General features: G+C 43.8%; 1 protein-coding gene across 6 annotated transcripts in view; it reads right to left on the minus strand.

Moving 5' to 3' along the window:
• gdpd5b (glycerophosphodiester phosphodiesterase domain containing 5b) overlaps positions 1 to 13,685 on the minus strand; it is a 52,011-nt gene that overhangs the window by 18,964 nt on the left and 19,362 nt on the right. For 5 of the 6 annotated variants that reach the window (XR_002836848.2, XM_023801097.2, XM_072701672.1 and 2 more), the window contains exon 2: positions 9,390 to 9,564. Coding sequence is in view for 4 of the 6 variants with exons in the window: in XM_023801097.2 (XP_023656865.2) it covers positions 9,390 to 9,506 (117 nt within the window). In the remaining 2 variants the exon portion in view is untranslated. Of the gene's footprint in view, positions 1 to 3,847; positions 4,144 to 9,389; positions 9,565 to 13,685 lie in introns of those variants that run through there. The other variant, XM_072701674.1, reaches the window with a different exon arrangement.

Here is a 13,685-nt window from a genome sequence, read left to right on the forward strand (position 1 = left end):
ATGTTTTTGGACTGTGGGGGGGAAACTGGAGTACCCAGAGGAAACCCCACGACGACACGGGGAGAACATCCACACACATAGAGCCTTGGTGGAGACGTGAACCACTGCACCACTGGGCTGGCCCTATGTAGATAGGTAGAAAACTCATATGTACATTCAAGTTAGCATAGAGCTTGTCACCAAAACTGGGTGCGTTAAATAGCCTCACAATTTATTATTATTATTATTTTTATTTTTTTTTTAGAGAAGTACAAATGAATGCTAATACAAGAATACTGCTAGGAAAATGAAAGTAACTCACAATTACAGGATAAAACACCTCAGCATTCCACAAAAATGTAAAGGTTCATTGTGCTCAGACACTTGCTTTAGTTAATTGTTAAGATACAAGCATCTCTCCCCTGTCAAAATGGTCTAATTCAGAGGAGAAAAAAAATCACAGCATAAATGAAGTCCTGAAAGTAACCCTTCTTCATGCTTTCAATCTTAAACTGTTCAAACTCCTGCCTTTAAAAGGAAACTGGACATTCAGCATCCTCACCCACATTAAGAAACCACTTGCTTAGAGGAAATTATTTTGATTGTTCATATTAACAGAACAGAATCCACACTGTTGTATAAACTAACCTCTCTCATAAAGAGTGCAGATACGGCAACAGGAGATAGATAATATATCTGATACCTACTGATGGTTTTGTTCCCCCATGGAAACTGGCTTAAGAACAGCCATCAAAATTAAACCCATTTTGGTTACGCAATGATACCAACACAATGCTTATCAAAAAGCAGTGTAAGATGACAACATACTTAGGTTTAATTAGCTTTCACTGTGGCAACAACCTGACTTTATATGAAAAAGTAATGTACATTCTAAATTTAATATGCATTCCAGAGTTTTAGGCCTGTGATAGCGTACATGGGGGATTCAGTGTCTCTGAACCATTTAGGTGAGAGGGGACAATCTTTGGCCATAATGAAGGTGTGTGTGTGTGTGTGTGTGTGTGTGTGGGGGGGGGGGGGGGGGGGTGACACATTAATGGTCACTATGAATCCACCTGTCAGTGGGTGGAGCTTGACTGACATCAGCACAAAAGCCATGTCAAGTTACCAAGTTATCACGGCACAATATGGGCGGAGCTTCTAACCTGTCAGTCACACGAGGAGAGCTGCTGATGAATCCACAAGACAGCATAACTTAAAAAGGGTCCCAATAAATTATCCGCCTGCAGAATGAAGCAAAATCGTGCCGTTTCCTCAAATAAAGGCACCGGCTAGAAGTCAGGCCCCAAAGGGATTAAAGGCATCTTCTCAAAAAGAGGTTGCACTCATTGCTGAAATTAATCATATTTGAAAGAACAAGGAAGATCTGAACCAATACATTGTTTCTTTTTTTTGTTTTTTTGCTGACATTGCATGGCTGCCTGCAAGACTAACGCAGTGCTGCCTTTGCAGAGACGCTCCCCCGAGGTTAATCCTAAATTAACTTTATTAATAACCATCCTGCATAACATTTCACAGCACTGGAGGCCACCAGCCAGACTCAACCGATGCCAAACGGCGTCAAGCGGCACAGGACACAACCCTGGGCTGACGAAGGGACACTGCTTGGGTGATATTTGATTACATCAAAAATTATAATTAGCTATTTAGCCTTACAGGATTTATGGAGTATTATTAAGGTATGAGATTTCAAAAACTGTAAATTGCATGTACAAGGATTCAGTTTCCGTAAAAAAAATAAGCCAACAGGCTGAACACCCTGCAGGAGTTTTTCCTGCAATTTAAAAACGACTTTATAAAGCCTTAACATCTTTTTTTTTTTAATGCCAAATCAGACTCCAAATAATGAGGATGAAGAGCTCACACTTCCCTCAACAGTAAAGATAGAATATTAAAAACAAAAACAGCAGACTGAGAGGATGAAGACCCATCAACTAGACAGGGGTGAGCCCAAGTGTCATAAAAATCAAACCACTGAACGAGGATGGGCGAAATGGAAGCAGATATAAGCAACCCCCCCCTCGCCAGCCCCGACCCCTGCACATGCCACATGAATAGTGTGCTCAGTGACAGGAAGACGGCGAGCACAGGAGTAGTATATTACACGCTGTGCTTCACTGACCGCCACAAGACTATAAATGGAAACAGAAAGGCATTGTGGGAAAAGCCCACATTACTGCACATTCTCTGCAAAATCTGACGTGAACAAACAATCATTTCCACACAATGCTGTTTTTTTGCACCCTTTCTCCATGTTCCATAGCTGCTTATCTAATATAAAGTCATGTGGAGAATGGAGCCTATGGCAGTAATCGCAGGGTATGAGGCACAGAGGACACTGCAGGGCACACAGTCGCACTCAGGGGAAGCAACGTAATTGTATTGGTCAGGGTTTGGGGCCCAATCTGATACGTTTTCATGGGGCCCAAAATCTTGAACGGTGCCCCTGATCACACTATGGGAAATTCAGAGATGCCAGTTCACCTAAATATCACCCGAGCTTTGGAACACCTGGGGGGAAACCAGTGCAGAACTGGAGAATGGAAGCCATCAATCCTGGAACAAGGATGCCTTTTCTTAAAGGGTCACAGTACATAGCAGCTCTAGGCTGAAGTCATTTGAGCACAGATTACTCCTAGAAAAGGCAAGATGTATGCGTAACACAGAACCTGATCTTAGGGCCTGTACATCTATGCTACTCCTAGACGGGGGCTACTCCAGTTATCCAAAAATGGCAGTTCCCATGGTGCGGGGGCCACTGGGAGTTTCCCTGGTGACGGTCAGCCATGCCACTCCGGCTCAGGCCACTAGGTGCCACAGAAAGCTGCTCATCTTCCTGAGCAGCTTAAAGCTAATCCACCTGCCCCCATCCACTGGGGCGCTACTCGGCCCAGACGCGGCCGACAGCCAGTCAGGCACGCCAGAGCGACCGCAGGACAGTGGCAGTGGTCCCGGGCATTGTAGGAGTGGGATGCGATAAAGGGAAAGAGACTTAATTTGGGCACAATGGAGTAGAGAGGGTATCAACAAAAACAGCTGGGAGGAAATGAAAGCATCAGCGCAAGCGGCAATACAAAAGAAAGCGAATGGATTCAGCCCAGGTGTGGGGTCGCGTATCAGGGTCTAGGTTTACACTACAGCAGTGTTTCCCAGCCCGGTTCTTGGGGACCCCCAGACCTCCCAGTTTTTGAGGAAGCAAAAATGGCAGAGAGCTGGGAGGGAGCAAAAACATGAACTGTCTAGGGGTCCCCAAGGACTAAGTTTGGAAACACCGTTCTAGAGGTACAGCACCATAGACAGGACTGTGGGGGCAGTATGGGATTCGTTCCAGAAGATCTTTATTTTAATTCACTTAAAGATTTTATGTACAGCTTGAATTATGGGTAATTATAATCAGTCACAGAAGTCTGTTGCTCTAACTAAATGCAGTGTAGGTTTAATGTGATCAGTGCTGAATGCTGAGGTGGAACATACACCGGATTCATTGCCATTTTCAAGCTACCGGCCACGTTTGCTGGAAAGTAGACAGAAACGAGAGAACCACCTCCACAGATACGAGCGGTCCCTCATAGTCATCTCCACGAAACCCCCCCCCCCCCCCCCCTACACACACACTCACAAGCGTGCTTTACATTCAAAATTCCTTTCAGTGTCAGGTGGCGAAACACAAACATTCCTGCCTCTACTTGTTAGCATTTGCAAACTCAAAATGCAGTTACTGCTGTTTACTTGGGAAGTTTACTGTTAAACATTTGACCAGCACTGGGTCTGAGATTTAACATCGTACTGCAACTTGGGTTACAAGGCTGTACTGCTGAGGGGTGATGGACAGACCTGATTTACCCACCTACTGCTACATGGGGCTGAACCGCAGACGAAACACAGAGTCGTTAACCGCTGACAGATCGCAGGATCAAGCCCGCAGACTGCGCATCACCAGCCACTCCTGTCCAAAATATCCTCTAACACAACTGCTCTTCTTCCCTTTCCTCATCCGGGTCAGAACTTTCTCGTCTTTCCTCACGTGATACAGATGCCACCTTCACAGGACACCCACCTGTGCGTGAACCTAAGAATGCGTGAAGGAACACTTTACATCAGCAGTGAGCAACAACTGCCAATATCGTATATATTTGTACTATATGAATTAAATACATCAGGTTTGGCTTAAGACAGGCACAGCACTTTTTTGCACTCATATTAGCTTGTATAAATAGTTGGTTTTATTCCTGACGAGGTTGCTGATTAGGGCCGTCTTGTCTAGCTCTGCAGTAGCATTATGCATTAAGTCCCCTTGAATAAATCTGGGAAATCATGGAAGATCAATAGCACATGGAAGTACAGATCAGGGATTGCCATGAGTCGTTTTGTACCACACAGACCTTGGTGTCCTGGTCTAGGTTCAAGTCAGCGATGATAATCAAAGCCATGCTAACAGCAGTCGACGCAACCGTAACTGGCATCCGCCATAAATCAGAGCTGAACTTTCATGGACCTGCGGGAGTTGGCTGCTTTGTTTCATGGGCAGAGATGACAGCAGATATTTCTCTGTGTGTAGCTCATCAGGGGGTTGGCCGATGTCGGGATCAGAGAGGATGCTGCGATGTGTGTTGTCAGATTCCCCAATTCTGCTCCCCAAGCTTCTGGTCTTGCTGTCATCGCATCATAGCTACTGCGCTCCAACCACATCACGTCGGACTGGGAGGCCCTCCGGATGGCCTATGAACCGTGCCCCTCTGCAGTAACCGTTTGACTGGTGGCCTTGACGTGAAACAAATGTCACATGACCTGAAGACAAAAACGTCTCGAAAATGACGTGAACGCGACACAAAACGGAGCAGGGCAGGCTGGCACCTGACTGCTACAGCAACACAAACCTTTTACTTACCTCACATTCATTAGAGACACCCAACAGCAAAACAGCTCTACTTGGCACGTTTATTTCTGTAAACATCATATTATGTGAGCTCAGACGCTTTCATTTAAAATTGAAAGGAAATAAAAAATTAAACATTTTTCCCCGTATAATCAAAGTGGGTTTTCACAGCTTTTTGTTGACAGCCAAGACTTCGGCTTTGTAATGCCAAGCTAGTCTCTTGCCGTTCGCTTCTAGAACATTCAACACGAAACCAGAAGTAAGGTGGCATTTACAGTAAGGCTCATGAAAATAATTACAGTAACTGTCCTGCAAATATGCTTTAGTGATTTTTGAATGCACGAAGACATAACTTTAAGACAAACTTTAATAACAGGCCTTGACAGGATAACTTTGCTTGAAAAGCAGGCAATTACCACCTGTAAACAGCACTACAATACAGTCTCTCTCATTTGGAATAACCTCACTGGAGCAGACATATGCCAATCTGTGGTCAAATACCAGCAGGGGGCATAATCGTTAATGAACTGAATTTAAGGCCGCAGATTTAAATTGCAGGAATAGAAATAGCTAGACTAAGACTAACCACCCTTAAGATAATACTTCAGGTAAAGTACCTCATCCATAAATGGATAAAACAGTTTGTTGCCTTTAGACAGAGTGGCTTGATTAGAATTAAAAAAGTAACCTGCATGTGTCCAGGAAATGTTAACAAGCCTCTGTTACTACAACAAAAAAAGTCAATTTTATACAGATACCTTTCAGATACCAAATGTGCCCTTATGAAATATTATATTATGCATGTGGCCACTTAAATGTTAAAGGAGGTTAATCATTAAATCGAAGGGAATGACCACAAGCTTACAAACTATGGAGTGCAAATCAGGACTCAGTATAATACGATTTCAATGCAGAGAGGGTGGCTGAATAACAAACCCCAACAATAAAGCTGAAATTTCAGTAATACAAGACACTTGGAGCCATATTAGTCTCTCTGTCTCAGCCCTTTGGTTCCCTCCTTAAGAAAAGCCATTGGGGAAGGTGTCACAGGTGACTCTGTGCACAAGTGTAACGTGGGGTTGCTAAGTTGCTAGCAGCTGGCAAAGCCGTGCTGGAGAGCGGCTAGCAGCAGGCCGCTAGCTGGAGAGCGGCTAGCGGCAGGCCGCTAGCTGGAGCGCGGCTAGCGGCAGGCCGCTAGCTGGAGAGCGGCTAGCGGCAGGCCGCTAGCTGGAGCGCGGCTAGCGGCAGGCCGTTAGCTGGAGAATAAACAATTATTACTAGGGAGAAGCTTTCCAAATCTGGAACCTACTATTGAAAAGGTCTCATGCGTAATAAATAAACTTCAATATACTAATTACTAAAATGCGTTTTTGATTTAGCTCATGCCTTTAAAGCTAATTAAACAGACAAAGGGGAGGAGCATGAAGTGAAGCTTTGACTGTATATGTCGTTCGGCTGCCTTTTATTGGGGTTCCATGGCCCATAAAAAGCGGTCTGGGCGTGCTTTTGTGCTGTCACGCGTCAGGGGATAGCAGAGCGCGTGGAAAAGAAAAAACTTCAATTATTAGTGAGGTGGGATCCGCTTTCGGAGCAAATACCCCCCCAAGCTACTCGCCAGAGCACGCAACAGTTATTTTGGTACAATGGGAGAAGAGAGATCCATTCATTTTGGCACCGTGTAGGCGGAAAACAAACCCTTTACTGCCAGATGGATGTCACGAAAAGCAAAAGAGCTAAATTTTAAGAAAATCTGAAGCAGGGGTCTCTGGGACCTGAATGGTCAAACTACAGAGAACAGACCACTTAGCACTAATTATTTGACCAATTTAAGCCCAAACTTCCCATCCAAACCCTCAGGTTTTAGCTGTGGTTCAGCTTCTCGAAACAAAACCTGCAACTCAATATTTTCAGGAACTCTTGCTGACAGCAGCAGGAGAGGATCTAGATAAGGGCTTCTAACCACCATGCAGTTTTCCCCCAAAAGGCCATCTGGAAATCTTCCTGCAAAATCACACTTTGATGTAGAGATGAACACATTTTGGAGTTGGCAGATGCGAGCTGATAGGTCTGGGTCAACAAGGATCTCACCTTATGTCAGCTACGTTGGTGGCAGTCTGTGTCGTGTAATCTTTTTTTTCCCCCCCATTTAAGCCAGCTACCTCCAGCACTGGTACTTTTGATACTTAGCTAAGCATAATGAACGTAGGCGTGAAGTTACTATGTTATATCTGTTATCCACTGAAACTGGTTTCCAAAGGTGTTATATATAAATAAAACATATAAAATGTGTTAAAAAAAAAAAAAACCTAAAAACAAAACACTGTTCATTTTTAACCCCATTACAGGAAACACTGAGTACTTGTTGCTTTCTGTGAATCACTTGATGAATTATCTAATAGGTCATCCGGTGGCACGAATGGGGTTCAGCGGTATTGTGGAACTGTACTGATCCATTGAGTAGTTCAACGGTGACCCTATGAGCACAAAGGTTTTAACCCCAGCTACTGTAAAACTGAGCCTAATGTGACAGAGTGACTATAAATATAATGCTTACAAACAGAATGGATTAATACGATGAAGTCATAGTTCAGATATTTGATATATTTACTAGGCTCCATTGCCGTAAACAAATGCAACTACATTTGTTGGGGCTTCTGAGCTCCTGATAGCAAAACAAAAAGACAAAACATGTAAAGTAAAAAATAAATAAAGACTAAATAATTCACTTGAATCGGGCTCCTTTTGTGAGCGGATAGGGGGTGTCACTTTTCTGCAGGCGTATTTTGTTACGTTCGGTTCAGGTTTGGTTGGTACACCCCCGCTATGCAAGTTCACCGACTTCATTTTGTTAAATCCAAGACATGCGTGGGAAAGCTAGAAGTGGTCATTTCCGATGAGGTCCGGCGCTCGATACAGTCAGGCAGATCCGACTACAATCTTCACAACTGGGTCAACGAGACAGAAAATCACAGACTGCAGCCATACAGAAATAAAACACTGACGTCAAGAAATCCCCCAGGTAAACAGCTCCAGCATCAGGATCTAACCCTCTGCATGCAATTTCCCTTTTTATTTTTTAAAAATTCATATAATGATATATTTTTACATCCACTATCCCATAATTCATCAAAACCAAATTACTCTGTATTGACTTTTTCAGGTTGCTGCCTCCGAAACAGGAAATATTATTTAGGTAAAAGAACTTGAATCCCTTTGCTGTACAAGCAAAAACACTTATAAAACCACATATTCAGCACTTGATTTCCTTTTTTTTTAGAAAAACATGACAAATATCATTCAAGACTGAAAAAAAAACCTCTGAGTCTCAGCAGGGAACTAAGGCTATGCACATCTCCGCATGCCCAAGATTGAGGGTCCCCAACTTAAAAAAAGGGGTTTCTTTTAAAATCCAGCGTCAGCCGTTTCTGCCGAGCTTCCGCCCTGATCCAGAGAGGTGTGCCAGATGATCAGATAATCCAGACCATCACTGAAACGGTCAAGCGACGACAGAGACGGGAATTTCCAAAAATGAAAGCACCAAAACAGGCACCCAAACAACAGCTAGCCCAAATTTACATTAGCGCACATTCAAGTTGAGGAGAACATTTGAAGAACGTGCCCCCCCCCCTCCAAAAGGTTCAGAATAAGACTAACCTTGGTCACGATGCAGAGGGAGGCATAATTAGCCCCTCTTTAATTAATCCGCCCGCATAAGCGGTTGTAGTGATGTGTAATCCTGCACCCAGCCAACTAGCCAGCCCACGGTAACACGGGTCAGTCTGTGTTTCTCACGGCCTAAACCACCGCTTATCCTCCATCTTTCATTACATTTAGCCTTTACCATAACATGGACGTAAGCCGTGGGGCTCCAAACCTTTGCCTGCCGTCCCCAGCATCATTGGCAGGTACTTATTACTGCTGCAAAATACAGATACCTCATCTAGCAGGTTAACAAAGGTCACAGTACATTTTTGTTCTACCTGCAATCAAAATTTCAGAGGCTATAAATATTTATGCATGCAAAACATGTGCATAAATTATTCTGCGTGCAGCTGATTACAAGTACCATTAAACCGTAAAGAAAAGTTCCAAATTTTTATTGGACAAACCTCAACAAAACTTAATTAGCCAAATTACTAAACGCAACTCCCACTAAGAAGTTCCCAGACTAAAATAAAAAGACATGAGAATTTGCAATAATGCCCAGCATACATACATCAATTGCTGATGTTACCCTCAACTGGTAATTTTCTGGTTTTCAAATGGAGTATGAATACATATGTTGTATAACTGTGCCATACCACAAACTATATTTGATATCCAATAAACATCAACAAGAACATGAATACGAACAGCCCCAACCCCACCCCCCCACCCCCAATATCTGTGCGTTTGCAAAAAAACAAACAAAAATACTCACGGTTAATTAAACGTTAATGTAGGTTGAGTACTACTTATGTTCTGAGCTACATACTGCCATGATGTATAGCTATCGCAGTACAAGCAGACTCACCTTGGTGGTGTCATCGTGTGACCGCTGGTACCGTTTCCAGCGACACCCATAAATCCCAGTCAGACACGACAAACACAGCTGCCTCTCGTAGACCTGCAAGGGTTGGTGTTTCACCATGCTCCGATAGTCTCAGCACCACGCCAGTCCACTAGCATCCCAGTGAGAACACGGGACCCTAGAGACGAGAAAATAAAAAAAAAACATTTCAGGTTAAAATGCAATGAAAATGAAAACTGAACCATTACATAACAGGGTTAAAACTGAACTCAATCACCTTCCCCAAATTCTAAGTGATTTAAAACAATTTATTTTAAAACGTCATATGCAGAATCGCTTCAAAATAAGATTCGAATGTGTCTATAGCACACAGTGTAGCAGTGTACGTCTGCAAAAACCTTAATGGAGTTTTAAACGTGTCATAATAGTATCAAATCTGAAAAATGGAAAATATATGTCTATATTAGAATTTGACGTTAAATATGACACCAACTTCCTCAGCAGCATCCCTTTCAGCTGTTATTTACAATAACATATTTTGCTAACTTAATACCCAAGCCAGATTTATATCACTTTGATCTGATTTTAACTATTCAGTTCTCAAAAGATATTTGTTCTTAGATATGTGCAATAAAATCAGCCTTTTCCCCATTAAGAGACATGGTACCTGTCTGCATACAGAAATTCCACTTTTATTCACAGTATTCCTACAAGTGGTGCAGAATTAGTAATTATAATTCATGCGCATACATCATTTGACTGCTGGTAGTTAACATACACCCTTAATTACAGGAATTACAAAAGCAGCTCCAACTTCAAGTCCAGCGTAAGACTCCGTGGCAAAGCAAGGAACAGAAAGCTGTTTGGTGTCGTACACAGAGAAGCATAAAGGGCCGTTTGGATTCAAGCTGGGCACCGGTGTTGGCCACCACTAAACGCTAAGCTGCAGCAAACAGCCATGCTATCGCTCCTTCCCATTTCTCACGGGTCCCTTTGGGAAGGGCGTGGATAAGGCAGGGGCCGCAGAACTCTCAGGCTATATTAAAACACGCGGCAGAAAGAACGGTACAGTACTTCCCTGCCACTAATGGACCATAATGTCAGAGTTTATTCCATGCGAGTGCAACCTGCAAAACAAACTGGCAAGTTTTTAATAAACATTCACCTTGTTTATAGACTTAGTGAGTTGCAATTTTGTTAGATTAAATTGGGTTTTGAGGAAACCGCACACAGCTGGGTGTGAAACGCCGTTTCAAGGTGCCGTCGACTATGAAGACTGGGGCTGCGTTTGGGGGGTGCAGCAGTGTGAGAGAGTGCACTCCCGGCTGAGAAATGCTGCACGTCACTGGGACCAGGCATCCAGCGTTAATTACCACCATCAGCCGCCTGCCAGCGGGCTGTCATTGGCCCACTGCAAGCACCAATTTGCATCTTTAAGGGGGCTGCACTTCCTGCAATTAGTGCGAGGACGGAAAGGGAACCACACCCTGCTCTGCTTGGAGCTCGCTGGCACTCTGAGAGATGGCGGCCTGCAGCGAGCTGGAATCAGGCAGGGAGGGAGTGCGCAGGACCCAGGGCGCAAATACGGCCTAGTTTGGGGAAAAGCAGGAAACCGGCTTTACTTTATCACCACAACACTGCAAATCACCACCAATTTAGGCAAAAATAGCAATAAGTACAAAGGATCATTTTATACATCTGATAAATCTTAAATGGGGAATTTTGTTTAGAGCAGTGTTTCTCAAACCAGTCCTTGGGAACCCCCCAGAAGCTCCACGTCTTTTGCTCCCTCCCATCTCTCCGGGAACTGGGAGAGCGCAGACACACTGTCTGGGTGTCCCTGAGGACTGGTTTCAGAAGCACTGGGTTAGGGCACTGGCATTAATCACTGCCATTTAAGGCACAAGATATTTCCTGCTTAAGTCACATACCCATAGCATTAATATTAAAAGGGGAAGACAAGTTCACGTGTGATTTCCGAATTCCATGAGGGTGGAAATGGTGGTTCGTCCTTTCTGCAAAAGTATCAATGGGAGACTGAGCCAGAGGGACTTGGCCAAGTGGGAGATGTGTCACGGCTTGCTGGCTTTTGAAGCTTAAAGGTGTATAATTTCATTCTAATAAAGAGACAGAAATTGTATGAGAAACCCACATTAAAAATTGATGGTAATGGGTCTCTGTGCAGAACAGGCTTTACAACACAAATTATACACTTTTAAACCCTTTCAAAAATATATTGGCCTAACACTGGATACCACAGTTGTTAAGAGCTGTATTACATTTTCTAAATTACACCCAAAAGGGAATTTGGCTTGTGTTTATAGTAAAATGATGCATTTACTTAATGATTCAGTACGAAAAGATAAAAAGCACTAAAACAAGCCCGGCTTTTTAAAGAAAATCAATCCATTTTATGTTATTGTAGCATATACTGTAGTGTTGATGAATGCAGCATCAGGAATGTGTAATGTAACTTAATGAGTAAGTTTTATTAAAATAACAGAAATAGCTAATCTGAAGTCATGCAACTAAACACTGGCCTGTGCTTGACAAACGGCAGAACGCAAAGTCGTCATTCATACCCCCCCCCCCCAATAAAGGGCACAATGTCAAACAAAGTATGTCACCACAGCAACGGGACAGCCTGGTGCCTTTGCGCAGAGCAGAATCAGCAGGGCAGGGCAGCGAAACGGCATTCGGAAAAACGGCAAAGAGGGGACATTCGCCCATTAATCGGCAAAGCTTTCATACGGGGCCAAAAATTTCATAAAGGCAAAATAAAACGTTCTTCTTCATAATCTAAAAAAGCAAGGACAGATTTCATAATTCACTGTACTCCTGCAGGTACAGTACAGTATTAGCGGGATTATCGATTAACCAGCGCCGTCTTTAAATCAGCTTTAAGCAGCTCCAGGTAAAAACATATGTAATGAGACGAGGCTGCTCCTCCACTTACTCAGATCATGAGCAGAAGGTTCAGCCTTAATCCCCTAGAGCAGCCATTACAGGTAGGACCTGAGGGCATTAGGACATGCAAGAGTAACAGCCAGAACACTCTGCTGCTGCCAATGACGACTCAGCACGTTAAATACTTCTTCAAGAATACGCTCGTCATGATCGTCAGAAGAAACATTCTCCTAACAGATGAGATGACCTAAAGGTCCCCCTCCATCGGGATGCATTAAAGAACTACTGATCAGTGAAGAGCAGCTGTACCCTGCGTATTATGTGATGAATAGTATATTGTTCAGGGCAGCACAGCAACATCACGATGGACGACAATTACACGTCAGCTTCAACAAGTCGAGTATGCATGCCCTCCTTGTGTTACACAGCTTTCCTACATGCGCTGTCACCCATTGTCCTTGGACTGCAGGAGGAAACCAATGGATTAGGTAGGTGAGCTGGCATCTCAGAGTTTTCTGTATTGCGTAAGCGTGCCATGTAACGGACTGGAATACCGTACCATTCAGGGTGCCTCTGAGCCTCACGACCAGCCAAATCCAAGCCCTCTGGTGACCATGCTTAGGAAAAGTGTGCGCAAGATGGATAAACTGATGCTTCCGGAAGTCAGCTGCTTCCACTGAACCTTGACACTATGCTGGCTAGTGTTGTAATGCCCCCCCCATCTTGACCTTTGACAGCAGCAGAATAGGGGCTGGTAAACAAAGCCCAATATCGATGGCACAAAACCATCCACTTCAAACCTGCTGGAATACTGGGAGCCCTGGGGGAAATGCTTTGGTTCATACAAGTTCCTCATAGCCTCCCATTAACAAATCTCTCAACTCCTGATGTACAGTGCCCCAATTCCGCAGCCTCATTTCCTCCTGTCAAAGAGACAGCGTGAGGCCACCGGTTAGGGAGGAAATAGTTCAGCAGTTTCTCTCCACAAACCTCCGCTTTGTACGGCAAACCTGATTCCAAGACCTTGGAAGCCAGATCCCAGGGCTGCCCAAACGAAAATCTGTACGCCACCACTGTGTCTGCAGGTAGGCGCATAGCCTGCATGCCAGTCCCCCCCCCCACCCCCACCCCCACCCCAACTGAACTCCTACTTTGCTGGCAGGCTCCCAAGTATCTATCTCTGGATTTTTGTCAGGTGAAGTCAGGCATGCTACCACAAACAGAATATTCCAGAAGAGGTTCTCCATGTTTTATGATTAAGCTCTGCCAAAAAAAAAGTTACTTCCAGTTAGTGTGAGTAAATAATGAAAATATAAAACAAAACAAAAAAATATATTATATTATATATATATATATAAGCGAAAATTGAACTGGGAAAAATAATTGCCATAC

Source organism: Paramormyrops kingsleyae, chromosome 17 (genome assembly GCF_048594095.1).
Source record: "Paramormyrops kingsleyae isolate MSU_618 chromosome 17, PKINGS_0.4, whole genome shotgun sequence".
In the NCBI taxonomy this organism is placed as follows: domain Eukaryota; kingdom Metazoa; phylum Chordata; class Actinopteri; order Osteoglossiformes; family Mormyridae; genus Paramormyrops; species Paramormyrops kingsleyae.